Below are 18702 nucleotides of genomic sequence, written 5' to 3'. Positions count from 1 at the left end.
AAAAACCAATCCTAAGTACAAAAACCAATAAATGAAAAGTAACGTTAAAATACCTACTTATATGAAGAAAGGTAGTCGTAAATGTAGACAAATAAATTATAACCGTTATATTGGTTATAGTTAGGTACAATACCTAAACCGAAACCTTTAGATTGAACATATATCTAAATGTGAATGAAAATCTTGCAGCTCTTCAAAGAATCAAGGATGAAGTGCTAAAGTGCTAATTTATCACTCAGGTTCTGTCCAACCGGATGAGTCGATTGTGCGCCAGTGCTCGACCTGTGATCCGTGACGTAAACTGACCAATTTCTAGATCATATTCTAAATAACCTAGTATGTACCTATCACTTAGGTTTAGTAGGGAGACAATCAGTCAAGAAAGATTGCGCTGTAAAAGAAAGCAAAGACCAAATTGTGGATCCTGACCCATTTTTAATATTTCCTTTGGTTTTTTATTACCTATGTTTACGTGTGGTTCCTTTCGCTTGAGAAAAGAACAAACTCATCACTTTGACTTATACATCGTAGGAGTCGACTAAGGGAATATTTCACCTAGTAAAACACCAACGATCGTGTTACGTGATCAGACGACAATCGCTATAATAGCAGATGTATTAGGTAGCTATTAGTACATGACTTAGCTACTCTAGAGCATGGTCAAAAACGGAAAACAATGACGTCTTCACTTCACCCTAGTCTGTGATCAATAATAATATTACATAGGTAATTGCACCCAATAACCCTGTACTGTAGGTAAGTCCTTATATTTGGGCATATGCCATATCCTTATCTCACTTACGAAATTATATATTGGGGGTAATTCTGTTAATATTCAGTCTACTTTTGTACTTAAAAAAAAATGTTTACGTATAATCCATAAAATGTATTCGAGAAAAAAGGAAACCTAACGCTAACTAATATATACATACGTTCTCGAATTATAAAAGTATATACAATAGATACTCTTTTATTCAAAAATAAATTAAAAACTTGGTTATTAAATAATGTTTTTTTTTTATAATTTGGTTGAATATTTAATTAAGCATAAAAACTTTGATTAGATATAAACAATATTATATGTAATGTTATGTTTAAAAAAAGTTTTATGTCTGTATTATTTTTATATACGTAAGTATTTTTAATACTAAAACATATTGCATGCCTGAAGGGGAAAACTGTTGATACTGTAGTAATCTACATGTCTACACAGTTACGCATTGAATATTTTGAATTTGACTTCATAAGATTATCGAAAAAAAAATATATCCGGTATTGTAACACTCCTAAAGTTGTACTTGTTCACGTCTTCTTTCTGTTCAACAGAGGTTAATTATAAACTACATGGCGTTTAAATTCCCGCCAAAAGCATCAAAAATGCGAAAAGAACTGCCTTGGCGTCGCTCCTATCAATGTCACAACGACTTGATTAAGTAACTGCCATTTGGCATTCCATGTGTATCCGTCATATGTCAAAGTTATTGTCATCTCGGCAGTCTTTGGCTGCCGGTCAAACTTAACTTGAATGTTCGTTTTTATTTTTCTTACATAGTACATAATTTATTTAATAATCTTTTCCCGTTGAGTCACACCAAATCAGTAATCGCAGTTATGTCTCATTTCAAATTAATTTCTTCCACAAAGGCTTCCAATGTTATACCAGTTAACAAATATGTATCTGAAAAAACTGGCCTCACTGTGGTCATAGCTGATGTGGAAGGTCCAGTCGTAAACGGTTTCTTTTGTCTAGGTAAGTGGTATGAATAATATATAGGGCTAATTTTAACTGATTATTGTGGTAAGTTGGAATTACATTATTAAAACGTTAAAAGTATTTTTTGCATCTACCTCCATGCTTACTACACCATGTATTCTTATCAGAATATAATAAGAATAAAGTTTATTTATAAAAACAAGAAAAAGATAATAATCACATTGGGAAAATGTGCACAGTAGTATCTAGCAAAGATAAAAATACTGTAATATTAACATTTTGCATTTCATCAGCCACTGAAGCCCATGATGATGATGGGTTGCCTCATACATTGGAGCACCTTATTTTCCTTGGCTCTGAGCGCTACCCCTATAAAGGCATTTTGGATCTATTGGCCAATCGGTGCATGGCGCAAGGAACTAACGCATGGACAGACACTGATCACACCTGTTATACAATTTACACTGGTGGGGATGAAGGAATGTTGACATTGTTGCCGATTTATTTGGATCATATCTTGAGGCCCACACTGACCGATGAAGGGTACCTCACAGAGGTGCACCATATTGATGGTGAAGGAAATGATGCAGGAGTGGTGTATTGTGAAATGCAGGGCCGAGAGAACAGTGCAGACAGCAGGTGAGATTTATGTCTGACTTGAAATTTTTATTGCTTATGGAATTTGTAATACAAGTAAAAAAATCCTTAGGCAGGGTAGTCATAAATAATATATTGCATTTAAATTGTTAAGCATTTATTTTCTTCTTTTTTTGTAGATGTGAATTGCAATTGTTAAGATCCATTTATCCAAAGTGTGGATACTCTGCAGAGACTGGTGGGGTCTTAAGGAATTTAAGGATTTCTACTGATAATACCAAAGTATGTACCTATTGAAAAATTGAAATTATATTTGTTTTTTCTTCATACTTAATTAAATGCACTTTTGGACATTTATTATATTGGGAAATCAACTGAATCACCTAAAAATTATTAAGGAAGTTATCTTCATTTCCAAGGTACAATTGCCTTGATGACCAAAATCTCTGCTGTATAATTTTGGAACACAAAGATTACTTTGTATACAGTTAACAGCATGTAAAGAAGGTATTAACCTTCTTTACATGCTGTTCCCAGAGCCTAAGCTTTGTAGCCCACTGCTGGGAATGATGTAAGATAAATATAATTTTTAGTGAAATACCAATTTATTTACAGGTAAAAAATTATCACAAGAAGTTTTACCGTCCGGAGAATCTGACAATCATATTGACAGGACAAATAGCAGCTAATGATGTTTTCAAAGCTTTGGCCATAGTGGAAGATGATATCATTGCAAAGGTAACTAATAAAGCTAAAATGGTACAAAAAGAATTTGAATAAGTGGGCCACATAAAAGTATCTTTGTATATTATCCATATCAGGATTAGGGCTTGCAAATATTCTAATTTTTTTGGTATTCGAATATTCCACTTTTTTAAAGGAAATATTTGAATTATTCGAACTTAATAAGAATCATTCATAAAATTCAAAATATGTTATAATAAACAGGATTTTAATAGCCGTCATCTTATACTATAGAGTCTAAATTGAAGAGAAACACTGAAAAAAAAATTGACAAAAATTTAAAAATAACTTTGAATTTGACAAAAAGCTTACAAATGACACTACAATTAAAGTTAAAGGTTAATAACATAATCAGTAATCACATATTCCCTTGCCGTTGCCGCTGATTTCTGAGCTCTCCCTATGGTTTCCGAGCTTCCAACCAATCCTGTCGGGCGGGGATTCACAGGCGCGAAATTTAAATTTTATGCACATTCAAGTTCTGATTTAGGCGTTCAGGAAGTTCACCCAATATTCGAATAATACCGATTTAATATTCAAATATTCAAGCTGATAACACACACTCATTCTCAACTAAGATTACCACTAATTGAGGCGTAGAGAAGACTTTAGAACCTTCAGGTATTCTTGACATTTATACTCAAATAATTTGTTTGTTTTGATTGTATACTCTTTATTGCATGCATATAAAAAACTATTTTTGTTTGTCATTTTATTAAATATGAATTACATTTATTATAAATTCTAAATGTTTTTTATATAATTTATTAGAGAGAAAAGGAACCTCAAGAGGAATGGGTGAGGCCATGGCAGACTATGCCACCTCCTCCACAGTATGGCGAATATGAGGTCTTTTGGCCTGCTGACGCTGAAGATTGTGGCATGGTATGTTAGAATTTTTCTTATAAAGCTTAATGTTGTGTTGGATTCATTAAATATGGAATTATGGTGTTAGCTATCTAAATTCGTACAAAAAACGCAAACTTGGATCTTTCTTTGATTTTGTTATTTTATATCATCTTATTTCATTAATTAATTATACACTGGCATTTGCAAACAACTTCACTCAATTAATTAGCACATTTTTTAGCTAGCATTCAAGCTAATAAAAATTGTTAAGTATCTTTGATTCCTCTTGTCTTTAACTCATTAATTCTGCGATAAAATGTAACAATGTACCTATACCTTTATTATACAACATAACAATTCATAAACAGGTGGTATTTGGATGGCGAGGGCCCCTACTAACTTCGGCGACTGCGCACAAAGAGATGACCGCGTGCGCTGTCTTACTCCGGTACATGGGGGAGACGGCCGCGGCGCCGCTGCAGCGCTACCTCGTGGAACGGGAGGACGCCTTGGCTGGAGATGTGAGAAATTGCCTTTTTCATTACTAGCAACCCGCCCTGGCTTCGCACGGGTAAATAAATAAATAAATATATACGGGACAAATTGCACAAATTGAGTTAGCCTCGAAGTAAGTTCGAAACATGTGTTACGAAATACTAACTCAACAATACTATATTTTAAAATAAAAACTTATATGTATAGATAAACGTCCAAGACCCAAGCCAATCAGAAAAAGTTCTTTTCTCATCATGCCCTGGCCGGGATTCGAACCCGGGACCTCTGGTGTCACGGACAAGCATACTAGCACTGCGCCACAGAGGCCGTCACGGGTAGCATTTATAGATATAAACCTTCATCAGAAAACCTCCTACATTTCAAACAGGAACAAAATCCATTCATTTTTCGAAATTGGCGCATACATACAGACAGAGAAAATAGGATGACTTTATAATATGTAGTGATTTGGTTCAATTTGAAGACGTGTTAGCGAGAGGAATCAGATTGGGTTAGTCTATATAAAATTCTAAGTTGATGTTCCAGATTGTTTGATTTCGCGCCATAGATTAATACAACAACAGTTAGTATAATATTAGCAAAGAATATCCAGGATGTTATATCTCAATAATCTCTATACATAAATCGCGACTGTTCGCAGGGCTATGTCACGACTATTGTACTAGTTACTTTAGTACTTCTATTATGAATGATTTTTCTCAATGAATCATCCTTTTCATACCTAGATCATTGACAGATATTTCCGTGTGGGCAGTTTTATTGCTCACAAGGACAAATTATTAGAACTGCAATTAATAAGAGGAGTGTTATTTTGAATTGTACACATACATATACATATGGTCACGTCTATATCCCTTGCGGGGTAGACAGAGCCAACAGTCTTGAAAAGACTGAATGGCCACGTTCAGCTATTTGGCTTAATGATAGAATTGAGATTCAAATACTGACAGGTTGCTAGCCCATCGCCTAAAAGAGGAATTCCAAGTTTATAAGCCTATACCTTAGTCGCCTTTTACGACATCCATGGGACAGAGATGGAGTGGTCCTATTCTTTTGTGTAATGGTGCCGGGAACCACACGGCAGTTGCATGTTGAGTTTGAACAAAAGATATTTGGTAATCGGCACCTGTTTTACGAGTTTAATAGCAGTCTTTTATATAGGATAAATTAAAGTCCCCATGGTTCCCGGAACTAAAGAGTAGGACAACTTCATGTCTTTCCCATGGATATCGCAAAAGGCGACTAAGGGATAGACTGTATGTATAACATATAACATACATACATAAATCACGCCTCTTTCCCGGAGGGGTAGGCAGAGACCACATCTTTCCACTTAAATAAAAAACACCAAAATTATTTAAAAAAATAATACAATTTATATACAAATATTTCTTGTTTAATAGTATAAGATTACCCTCCACAGGTGTCATACAACATGACGGAGAACCTGGCAACACTGATTAAGATCGAGGTTAACAATGTGCCAGTTTGCAAGCTGCGGTTGGCCTATGAAGAAGCCAAAAATTGTATCAAGACCGTTCGCTCCGGACAGGACCCCATTGATATGGAGCGGATAGGTAAGAGGTTCAGATAATCCTACTACTATTTTAAAGGCGAAAGTTTGTATGGATGTATGGATGTTTGTTACTCTTTCACGCAAAAACTACTGAACCGATTACCATGAAATTTGGTATGTAGGTAGCTGAAGACCCAGAATAACACATAGGCTACTTTTTATCCCAGAGTTCCCGCGGGATTGATAGGGTTTCCATGCGGACGAAGTCGCGGGCGGCCTCTAGTAAATAAATATATTCAAGACAAATAACTTACACAGCTGGACATGAACAGATAAATAATAATTTTAAATTTGGAATTTTATATTGTGTATGTGTAACAGCGAAGGAAGTATGCAGAGATCGTGGCAAGTGGAAAGAGGTAGTCTCTGCTTACCCCTCCGGGAAAGAGGCGTGATTTTATGTATGTATGTATGTGTAACACTCAGTGTGTAACACAGTTCTAAAATGATTTCAAACCATGTAACTACACTTAGGTATATGCTATTTAAGGTAGATCGTTATCATCTTCCGCTTTCATTCTCAAATAATAAATTTGGTTTGGATATAATTTTGCCAAATTAGAGAAACCAATATGTGTAACTTCTTAAAACTCTAAATATTGAGTTGTTATCTTTTTTTTAAATCCTATTTTTTTTAATAATTGATTCGACTATGCCAGCATCATAGAGAACTTCATAAGACTTTAAACTTTTTGTAATCATTTCTCGCAATTAAAGTTTAATAATTTTTTTGAACAGAGCGACTGCTGAAGAAGCAACTGCGAGAGACACTGGCCAGCCTGGAGTCGGATCCTCATCACGCGATAGCTTTCAGGTGTATCGGGGATCAGCTCTACTCCAGGGGTGAAAACGACGTCAGTACCTATATGATATTTATTGACTTTTGTAGGTCCACCTTTATGTAAATAATAAATTAAAAAGACATTTAACATTTTATATTTGTCATAGTTAAGTATTTTTTTTATTCAAGCCAAATTATTTCATTTTTATATGTTTAGAAAATCATGACATAATTAGGTATATGCAATCCGACGTTTAGTGGCGGCGGCCTTCTTGAACCGACTTCCATGGAATTATGTAGTATTTACCATATAAATAAATCAAGACCTCTCTGTGTCTTTGTAATACTAAAACCGATTTCAATGTCCGGTCCGCCGCACGCGCACGTAATGAAACGGCGTCGCACGTACAATGTTACAGGGCCTAATATCTTAAACTTAATATCGCATGGGCTGAATGCATTGTTGGTTTAGTTGACAGCTCGTCATTTTACGTATTTCGGTATTATCTTAATACTAATTTAAAAAATAATTGTATTTCAGTTCACGTATCGTTTGAACCCACAAATATCTGTGAACGAACTACTGAAGGAGGGCCGCGAGTTCTGGCTCAACCTGCTCAACAAATACTTCACCGACGACATGGTAGTCATACTCGGGGCTCCCAGCATTGGACTGCAAGAAAGGTTCGTTTTTACCGACATGTTATATAGGTGTGTGGCGTCATCTCTACGCCATAAGAGCCAACAAACTTCAAATGTCTGATAGGCCACGTTCAGCCATTTGTCATAGTGATAGATTTGAGATTCATATCTAACTACCCCGTCGCTTAAAAGAACAATCCCAAGTTTATAAGCCTTTTACGATATCCATGGAAAAGAAATGAAGTGATCCTATTATTTTTTCTATTGGTGCCAGGAACCACAGGGCACATCTGTTACTGTAGAATATGCAGGTAAAACTTAATAACAGATCCAGTAGAATATACATGATTCTCACGGTATTTACTCTTAACGTTAGCTATTACAATATCGACTTTTCTTTTTTGAGTTATAACGCATACAAATATCTATATTTTTTTTAGTATGGCACTCGCTGAGAACAATAGATTAGCTGAACAGAAGAAGGGGCTAGGGGAATCGGGCCTAGCAGAGAAAGCGAAGCAACTGCAAGCCGCCATAGAACATAATGAGGTATCAATTTCCTACTGGATATATGATTCGTAAAATTCTTTGCTCAACACAATATGTATACAGGGTGACATTTAAAACAACTGCATCCTTTTAAACATAGATCATACCCATACTTCTGAGCTGTTTGAGCCTATTTTTATTTAAATAAAACGTCATCATTTTCACATTTAAAAAACCTTCAAAAACTACGTCACACGCTTTATTAAAGACCAATACTATAAAAAGAAATTAAAACTAAACATTTTACATGTTTAGTTTTCATAAAAAGAAATTAAAACTAAACATTTTACATGTTTAGTTTTCATTTCTTTTTGTAATGTCTGAAAAATAAATTATTTTTCTAGTATCAAGATCAAGTAAAGTATTGAGACAGTATCAGACAGAGTTGTCGAGATCGCTCAGCTGAATGAATTGTGTCGTTGACCTCTGAATATTACGCGTCGCTTTTCCGCCGGCCGGGGTGATATGACGTATTTAGGATCGTGGAACATAAACCTCGCTCAATAACTTCAACCTCGCTCTGTTAAAGGCGACCTGCATCCAACTATTCCCCGCGGCTCACAACAATATATTGCTATCTCTTCCTCACCATATCGCCGAGACAGAGACGAGAAGCACATTGCGTTCGGCCAATGAGTACCGACTGTTGCAGCACCCCCCTCCGGCCGGCACGCTGGGCGCGGTGCCAGTGCCGTCGTGCGCGCGGCTGCGGCTGCACGCGGTGCGCGCGTGGGGCGCCGGCCGCGACGCCTGCCCGCACTTCGCGCTGCACGACGTGCCGCTCTACACGCGGGTGCAGAGCCTCAACACCAACTTTGTTTATGTGAGTTAATTATTCAGTTAAACTTTATTGTCAGCTTCGTACTGGAACGGGTCTCAGGGTTGCTTGACTATTAAAATTCGTTCTTAAAGTAAGGGAAATAAAAATCATCGTGAGGTAACTAGCACATTAATGCAACTAAACTATGTTCTACCGAGAGCAGAGGCAGTTACTCTGTGTAACCCGTGTTGATGGCAACCTGCTGGTTTCCCCAACTCAATTGGGACAACGCCAAGTAGATGAATGTTGTCAACGTTTGATAAGTTGGTAGTTTTAAAAGCTTTATTGAATATTTAAAAATTGTGTGGTAAAAATCAAGAACAATTCATCTCCAATGTGCAATTTTGACGGCTTCAGTGGCGCAGCGGTAGTGCGCTTGTCTGTGTCACCGGAGGTCTCGGGTTCGAATCCCGGCCAGGGCATGATGAAAACGAACTTTCTCTGATTAACCTGGGTCTTGAATGTTTATCTATATGTGTAAGTATTTATTATAAAATATAGTATCGTTGAGTTCGTTTCTCGTAACACAAGTCTCGAACTTACTTCGAAGCTTTCTCAATCTGTGTAATTTGTCCTGTATGTATATATTTAAACTACTAATATTAATCCGCAAAATATTCTAATACTTTATTACTTAAAAATGTATTCCAGATCAACCTCCTCCTAGACACGTCACAGCTGGAAAACAAGATGCGCCAATGGATTCCCTTGTACATGAACGCAATGGGCGAACTGCCCGTGCGTCGGAACGGAAAACTTATATCTCATGAAACAATCATCTCTGAGACTGAACGCATGACTGTCAACTTCTCCAATTCTATAGGATTTGGAAAGACTGGGAACTATTCAGTCGGATCCTACGGGCAATTTCTGCATATTGGGATTACGGTAAGTGAAATTCTACAACAATTTTTTTTCTGAAGAGTAAGCTTATAAATGGATGGCAATCAACTTCCCAAATTTTCTATTCAGTTTGAAAAGTCTGGTCGACTCCTACGGGTAGTGTCTATATGTGACGAATTACATTGAGTGATTTCCTAAACTGAATGATGTGTCATTTTCTGTCTCCTTCTCATCACACCATTTTCTATGGTAGTGTACTTGAAAGTTTAGATTTCGCAAGAGAACATCTTATACATATTTTTTTAATTAAACTGGGTTTTACCCGCAGCTTCATCCGCGGGAATTTAAAGCCTCCTACAAAAGATTACAGGTTTTTCACAAATCCTACGGGAACTATAGCTTTTACCGGGATGAATAGTACCCTATGTCCTTCCCTAAACTCTTACATTCATTCAGTAGGTAACGCGTGAAGAAACAACAAATAAACTTACTTTCACATTTATTACAATAAATAAGTGCTATGTTGCTTAAAAAAAATGTATTAAAGTCATATTTTTCTTCCAGTGATTTTCGCTTTCATTTCCAATGAATTTACTTCACAATGATTTATATGTCCTTTTACATTTTCAGTGTGAGCCGGTAGATTATGAGGATGTGGTGAATCTTCTGTACGAAATCCTGTACTGCTCCGAACTGACAAAGGAACGGTTATTGGTATTCGTTCAAAGGATGATCAATGATGTCTCACAGGTGAGAACATAATTTCCGAACTTGAAGTTTTTGAAAAGATAAAAAGGTAAGTTTTCTTCTTTTTCCTAGCATTACTACAGGTTACTTACCTTTCTGGAGAGGAACCCGGGGTGCGCCTTTACGAACATAATCCTGCATTAGGTGAGTGAGGTTTTCAGAGGAAAGCTTCCATACACTGTGATTTATTTAAGATAAGCATACAAATATCCATATTTATTTATTTTGATATCCACATAGAAATATTGTCTCCTATACAGGGTGTATGGTAAATCGCGTTACATATTGAAGAACATAACGCCAGGTTGAGGAGTGGACTAGTACCAATGGAATCAATTCTCTGCTTGTAAAACGGTCCTTTGCGCAGGAAGGGATATAATATTAGAGAAAAAAGTAGAGATCACACATATATAGTCTTATTTACAAATAATACAGGTCTCAACGCACGCGCACGTAACATAACTTTATTCTATCTCGGACGTTTCGAATCATGTTACCATGATCCATGATCATGATCACCGAACAACTCACGGTATGTTTGCATGGTAACCATGGATTAATATGAAATAAATAGTATAATGCAACGCAAAAGTTTAAAAACACTTATATTTAGTCTCATAATTGTTTTCTACATTAAAGAATTTGACTACATTTTAAAGCACATACTTAGTGATTTTTAAAAGCTTTCCCCAGCCATTATTAGTGCACAATTAACTTTTTATTCCTCCAGGTGCGAAGGAACGGTCACAAGATGGTGTACGACGTGTTAAGAGATGCCGTTTACAAGGAGAACACCAACGTCCACTGGTGCTCGGTGCTGCGTCAACAGAAGTTCCTCAAGAACCTCTTCGAGCAGCTCATAGCTGGCGGAGACTCCGCCGAGGCAGGTGAGGGAAACTTAAATATGGAAACTAGAAAATTAAATATGGAAAGTAGACTTCAGAAGACACGGCGTTTGCATGGATACCTGTTGAACGGAACGTAACAATGTTATAGATGAGACAAATAATATTGTTCATTCATTCACTCAATCTCCGTCCATTTTTTCTTCAATGTATGTGTCGTGTAATGTGTCTTAGAAGTTAAAATAAAACGATTCCGTGAAGATATATTGAGTATAATCTTTTATTCAACTTCCTTCTATTGCGCTCATCTTCCTCCTGGCTATGTCTAGGTTATATCCTCACCGCTCTAAGGAGAAGCTTGGGGTACGCTCATGGATCCTGGATTGAGTTGAGTCATTTGCAATGATTCATTTGTGCTTTCGTGTTCAACTTTAGACTTAATCTTGCTTTATATCTAGCAGATTGATGTCAAACACACTCTTAACTACCTATGCAACGAGTATTTGTCATTCACTGGTTTTTTTACAATATAACTCAATTGTTTATCTGTTTCAGCTCTTAGGGAAGGCAAGGAAGCGTTCCAGAAACTTCTAGAACGTCCTTGGTTGCACTTGTCCTCCGACTTGGCTAAATACAAGCTGTCCGCAGAGCCCTGGAAGAAATTCGCCACCAACGACATTAAGCCTGTTGAGTAAGTTCTATTCCTTCAATCCTCCCAGAATTACTCCCGTTTACACTCACCTCTGGAGAGGAGCCAGTCAACACGTGAGTCGTTTAGTCATCACGAGACTGTCAATCATTACGTGACTCGGTCATCACATGACTCGTAATGACATTACTTATCTTGGTTGTCAGGGAATGTGAGTCTATAATAATACGTACACACATACATACATATGGTCACGTCTAAATCCCTTGCGGGGTAGACAGAGCCAACAGTCTTGAAAAGGCTGAATGGCCACGTTCAGCTATTTGGCTTAATGATAGAATTGAGATTCAAATAGTGACAGGTTGCTAACACATCGCCTAAAAAAAGAATCCCAAGTTTGTAAGCCTATCCCTTAGTCGCCTTTTACGACATCCATGGGAAAGAGATGGAGTGGTCCGTCTATGATGTAACTATGTAATAATACGTGTATGATGTAACTATGTATTCACAGACCGAATCTATACTACGACGCGGAGCTGATCCGTGAGACGACTGGCGGCGGCTTCATCATCGGCATCGGAGGCCTCGAGTCCTCCTTCACCGCGCAGTTCAGCGACGGGCCGAAGGGGCACTCCATACCCGAGGTCGCGCCTCTAATACTGTTGCTGCAGTACTTCACACAGCTCGAGGTAAACCGATTTCGTGTTCGATATTTAAAAATCCTGAAAACGCTCTGACAGGTCGAGGTACTTAAATGGGATTCTTATTCTTATTTCGAAATTTGAAAATTTTGTAAATATTGGCCGCGTATAAATCTTCGTTCATAACGTATTACAGCGCCGGCCCACGCGGTATTTCTATACTATAACTTCACGTCCTATACATGTGATACTTTTAGAGAATTATTTAATTAAAAATACTGGCTGCATGATTTTTTTTTAAAGAATAATTATGTACATGATCCATCTTAATTTGCATTCTCGTGTCTTCGTTCAGTCTACTACAATTACCAATCTCCTTCAAGACTACAGGCCTACTAGTAGCTACCACAAACTTAATTTTCAGCAAGCAATTTATTACAAAAATTTTAACAATGTTAAAATGAAAATAATTTAATTTCAGGGTCCGATGTGGCGCCAGATCCGCGGCAGTGGCTTATCCTACGGGTATTCTGTGCGGATCTCGCACAGCGAGGGCAAGATCATCTCCGCCCTGTATCGGGCCACCAACGCTGTCGCCGCTTACGACAAGGCCAGGACTATATTCGTGCGTAATATGTTACTCACTTCATGTGACAACGAATGTATGAAACTTTGAATTCTAACAATGTTCCTGCAAACATCGTGATGACATGCTCTCTGTAGCGCAATGTTGATTTGTTTCAAAGTCACATGTTCCCAAGTTAATAGCCCCGTCATGTCAAATAAAAAAAACCTTTTAATTTGTTCCATATCCATCAATGGGTTGTCATTACAAATAATTAACCAGAATTGCTTTTATTGATCAATTTTATTGTTCCATGGCTTAAACATTATAACTTAAGTTGTTGTCATAAATTATTGTTACAGCAAGCGTTCCTAGACGGCGGTGAATTCGACGAGGACCTGTTCCAGTCAGCCAAGAGCACGGCCATCTTTGAGGTGTTGGACTCCGAGAAATGTCCGGCCGACGTCGTGAGCCAGTCGCTGCTGAACTATGTGCAGCGCTGTCCCGAAACTTATAACAGGTACATTTGTTTAGCTTGAAGGAAGCTTTACGTGTGATTCCCGACAATAGCTCCCGTAGAATAGAACCACTCCCATCACTTTTTCAAGGATATCGTAAAAGGCGACTTCACTTGAAATTCTTTTTTTATAGGATTGGCTAGCAACCTGTCACTATTTGAATCTCAATTCCAGCTTCAAGCCATATAGCTGAACGTAGCTGTTCAGTCTTTATGTGATTACTCTGTAAGAGATAAAGACCTGATTATATATGTATGTTGAAGGCAAGCTCAACTCAATGCCAATATCATTCAAATTTTCAACTTGAATTTTTGCTTATTGGTCCGAAATGTGATATGCAAAATGGTAGTACATTTCATTTTTGTGTTACGTATACAATTGTTGGCTAAACCATTTGCTAAGCTATGTTTTTACGGTGAGATAAAATATAGTCAAAAATCTAGCAATTTCTAATAACAGAATAATCAAGATAAATTCTCCAAATCGGAACGTTCCCATCAGCGCCATAAGCTGCTAGTGTGTTCAAGAAATAACAGTTAGATACCTCTGCAAGATTACAACTTCAGTATGAAAAAACTTGACGTCACTAGTAACAGTCAAACCCAGAGAAGTGACTAACGGCGATATGATTGTGCCGCAGGGAGCTGATCTGCGCGCTGTCGGCGGCGCCCGCGGCGGCGGCGCGCGCGGCGGCGCGCTGGCTGCCCGCGCGGACCGGCGCCGGCGCCGCGCTGGCCGTGGCGTGCCCCGTCGGCAAGGTGGCCGACACGCAGCAGGCTTTCAAGCAGTCAGTATACAGTGCATCCTGTTTGCGTTCACCACATTTATTTATTTAAAACTTTATTAAGCCTCGCTTTAAACTTTACTAAGGGCTGTTTGGCTTCATGATGAAAAAATTCTGATTGGGGCCAGTGTCTACTATCTACTATCATCGAGCTAGTATCCCATAACACAAGTCTCGAAATTTGGAGCTAGCCCAATCTGTATAATTTGCCCCTAAATATTTATTTATTTATCTAAGCTGCATGAAATAACGCCCGCACTTAGTCCTCTCCCAAAAGTTTCATCTTTCACTGGTTGGGTCGAACGATACAATACTTATACTTAAACCATCAGTAATAATTACTCTGAACAATACCTACCCAAATAGTAACCTTATTTACATATCAAAACAACAGTACATCAACACTGGCACAGGCTACATAGTAGCTCCGTAAATATAAAATAACTTAATATAACGACATTAACTTCCCAATCCAGGCCTGCCCGTCGAAAATCATGAAACGATTATGAAATGAAATTTTATTTTGCAGATTGAACATAAACTTGGAAGCCTTCGAATCAATGGAAGCCTCGCATTTTAACAAATAAGCCTAAAATAAAATAAGTATTAATAAATAGTATATGATTGAAAAAACTTTTTATGCAATTTTTAATATATTACTTGATAATTCTTGGCTGTGCATTAATTTATCCTTACCTCATTTTACTGTAGTTGTGTGCGATAGAAAAATCACATTTATGTAACGCTAAATACCTTTTATTCAGAAATAAAAATTATAAATTTTTTGTCTAGCATTTTACTAAGCTATTATATGCTAAACATATATATTTATTTATCCAAAAGAAAGTCAATTAAAGGGTACCCAAAGGTAATGTACATTCCCTTCACTTTCTCAAACCAAGACGTAAGAGAAGGAATAAGCAAAAATTGTGTGAAAATGACGAAAGACTTTAATTAAAACATCAAAATATGGTGATGATAATAATTTTAATTACCATTCATCTTAAAGCTATGTCTATACAAAAAATATAACTTAAATTTAGTAAGATATTTAGTGAACATCATTATAAATCATCTCACAACCGCTGCAACACCTCTGTCATAAATTCCAACCCATCCATAGAATAATATCATTGTTCAACATCTCGTTCAGTTAACAGAAACACTGGTTATCATTTTCAACAAATAAGAGAATGCAGTGAAACCTTTCACTCTACTTTATTACATACATAAATACCTACGTGTAAATATTTAATTTATTATGCTAGCCACATTCCTATAATTAAAATATTAACCGTACAGTGAATTGAGCTCTCCACTACATTCTGCGTAAGAAACTGTGCATCAAAGAAAATAAATTATGTGAAAAATAATTCAAACAGTTGAAAAAAATGCAATGTAAAGAAATTATTAATATTTCACATAAAAATTGGCCCATATGTATATATATCCAATGTATATAACATGCTAACGAAATGGCTTCCATAAACAAAGGGAAATTACTGAACAAACATATTCTACATTTGAAAATTTTCACAGAACTTTATTAATTTATTATTATATAAAGCTTCAGATCATTCTGATAAATCTAAAAGTTTTTTTTTAATTCACGGCCACATCCTATGAATCTTCAGAACTCGAGAAATAAAACTCGAGCATTGGTTAATACTGGTTAATTTTGTTTCAAATATTGCCCAAAATGTTTGCTCTATAGGTACAAAAATAAAACTGGCCTAGGCTATATTTTATTACAAAATTAATAGGCCATTCCAATAATCTACCACCCATAGTGAGGTTATACATTTTGAATAAAATAATTACTCATACAATGTCGTAATTGTACAATAAAGAATGTTTATATTTACAGATTTTTAACTTACATAATAGAATATATAATCGTATATTTTCAATCGAAGATTTTATGCATATTTGATATGCAGATAATGCATATTGAAGCACCAACAGTAATTTTTTGCGAAACATTAGAGCATGTATCATGATTAATATACTTTTCGCCTATAATTTTAACAATCTGAATTAGAATCGAAAGGATCGGACGTTTTATACATTACAAGATTAAACATCGAAGATTTGGTAAACGTTAAAATTATACGTAGTCTAAAATTATTATTTTATTATAATTCGCTATAAATCTACTCGAATAGAATTCTCTAATAAATGAAGGACTAATTACATTAACATTACCACTACGTTGATAAAGAGGCGGCCTCATTTACAATCTACCTACGTTGGTAGGGACGCACCTGTCGCCTACTTGCGTGGCGTCCCACAACTATGTATAGCAGTTACCGACATAGTGTCACATTAGTTATTATGATCTTATTACTTAGAAATTGCTAGAAGCAATTCCCAGGGGCTTATTACGAATGTTGTTAAAACATATGTCATCTCTTTATTGTTGAGGATAGAAAGAAAGCAAAGTCAAAAAATATGCGTTGTCAACGTTTGTGAATAGAACCCACACATCCCCATTTTAAACGATTTGCTATCAACAACAGTTTATCCGTGCTCAAACATGTGACAATAGTGAAATTATATTTCATGTTAAAAGGCAACGTCACTCAATAATTGTACTGTTGCAAATTTTCGTATTTGTATCACGGCAAAAGGCTACATTGAAATCTGTTTTAAATACAATAACTTTACATATTTTAATACAAGTTTGTTGCTAGCAGTTAAACGCATGATCTGTACTGACTCCGATGTAAGACATCACGCGCTGACGGCGTGCACGACTGTAGGGTCACAGGTGAATGTTTTGTAGTTTGTCAAACGACAAAAATAGTATCAATGATTGCGCGGTGACGTAAGAATATATTCATACTGTGTTGATTGTGTACGATATAACGTCACGAAGTAAATTGTCTATGTTAAGGAAATGTGGTTGGTATAGATATATCAACGTGTAAAACTTGATCGGGTACCAACAATGACGATGTATATCTTTTTCCGGTTATTTTAAATATATAACTGTATTCAACTACATATATTCTTAAAGCTTTAATATTTTTTTATCATAACCTGTGTTTTGGAATTAAAACCTTGAAAATCGGCTAGAGTTTGACACAGAAAGTTCACCCAAAAAGTAAATTTTCTTCGTGTAGTTTTATAAAAAAGGATCACAATCAATATGCTGACCTGCCTCAGTGCTCTTGCAAAGCTAAACATGTAATAATGCATCAACGTAAACATTATTTAGACGGCGTTTGAAAATATTCGAATATTTTTCATCTGGGTAAACTTTCTGCATAAAACAAATTCCTTGATTATGAATCAAGGCATTGGTTTTCGCGATGTTCGTACGTTCCTTCAAAAGAAATGAGAGTTACGGCGGTCTCCATAGAGTCCGAAATAATTTAACATGTTTTCTGATTTCTATTAACGCATCAAACAGTTATCAATCAGCTAGTAACGAGAGGTTATTCAGCTAATTTCGCTTTCTATATGTAATCGATAATCAGGATTCGTGTGATCATTCGAAGACATGGCTTGTGTTTGATTTAGTTGACACTGAAATCGGACGCAACTAGAAATCTTAATAAGAGCGACTCAAAAATTTAAACTTATCATATCATCTACATGAAAGCGCTTTTCATGTGTATTTTTTTTTTTTTTGAAAGAAAAATTTTGAGAGACTTATAAATGTCGCGTCTCGTTTCGGTGTGAAATGACATCAAACAGGCCATGTCAAGGTCGTGCATTAGCCCCGCAGATGCTTAGACCATTTCATGTGGACAGCTTCAGTGGTCGGTCAGCCTTTTCCAAGGAATATTATAGAGTTACCGTTGATCGGCGTAGAATCGCCCCGCCCATCATATGTATGGGCCTTTTCCACGTCATAAATGATGTTACATCATTGAATTAGCATCGATCGGAGGCGCATGGTTTCTCAGCGCGTCTCTGATGTACCCGCCGATGCTGCCGTCGGCCACGAGGTGGAAGAAGAACAGGTGCTCGAAGCTCTTGAGGGAGATGGAGCGCAGCGCGGGCAGGCGCAGCAGCAGCGACGCGAAGCGGCCCTCCTCCGCGCCGCGCGAGCGCCGGCAGTACTCGTCCAGGCACGAGAACATCTGCAGCGGGATACAGGTCTCATGTAGAAAATCAAACAATCAAATAAATCTTATTCTAAATACACATTTAAATGTGGAAGCATAGATTCGAAAAGACTGAAAGACGTTTAAATGGTGATTTTATGATGGAATTATATACGTACATATATATAATCACGTATCCCTTGTTGGGTAGACAGAGCCAACAGTCTTGAAAACACGGAAAGGCCACGTTCAACTGTGTAGCCTAAT

At 36.8% G+C, this 18702-nt stretch overlaps 2 protein-coding genes across 8 annotated transcripts in view; one reads left to right on the top strand and one right to left on the bottom strand.

Annotated features, from left to right (window-relative positions):
- Positions 1–1477: 1477 nt before the first annotated feature.
- Positions 1478–15753, top strand: LOC106143211 (uncharacterized protein C05D11.1). Its single transcript, XM_013345237.2, has 20 exons — positions 1478–1750; positions 2008–2353; positions 2491–2593; positions 2927–3049; positions 3827–3940; positions 4273–4425; positions 5844–5997; positions 6735–6850; positions 7319–7461; positions 7860–7968; positions 8621–8791; positions 9440–9676; positions 10262–10381; positions 11109–11265; positions 11779–11914; positions 12384–12561; positions 12995–13138; positions 13441–13598; positions 14237–14383; positions 14910–15753. Exons 1-20 carry the CDS (start codon positions 1612–1614, stop codon positions 14965–14967), a joined length of 3006 nt encoding a protein of 1001 aa, XP_013200691.1. The 5' UTR covers positions 1478–1611; the 3' UTR covers positions 14968–15753.
- The window catches only part of LOC106143110 (protein ultraspiracle homolog), a 37991-nt gene continuing 34637 nt past the window's right edge, over positions 15349–18702 (bottom strand). For all 7 annotated transcript variants that reach the window (XM_013345103.2, XM_013345104.2, XM_013345098.2 and 4 more), the window contains one exon: positions 15349–18471. In XM_013345103.2, the coding sequence (XP_013200557.1) occupies positions 18250–18471 (222 nt within the window). In that variant the 3' untranslated portion in view covers positions 15349–18249. The remainder of the gene's footprint in view (positions 18472–18702) is intronic.

This window comes from Amyelois transitella, chromosome 2 (assembly GCF_032362555.1).
Source record: "Amyelois transitella isolate CPQ chromosome 2, ilAmyTran1.1, whole genome shotgun sequence".
NCBI lineage: Eukaryota > Metazoa > Arthropoda > Insecta > Lepidoptera > Pyralidae > Amyelois > Amyelois transitella.
This window is presented reverse-complemented; position numbering and strand designations above follow the sequence as displayed.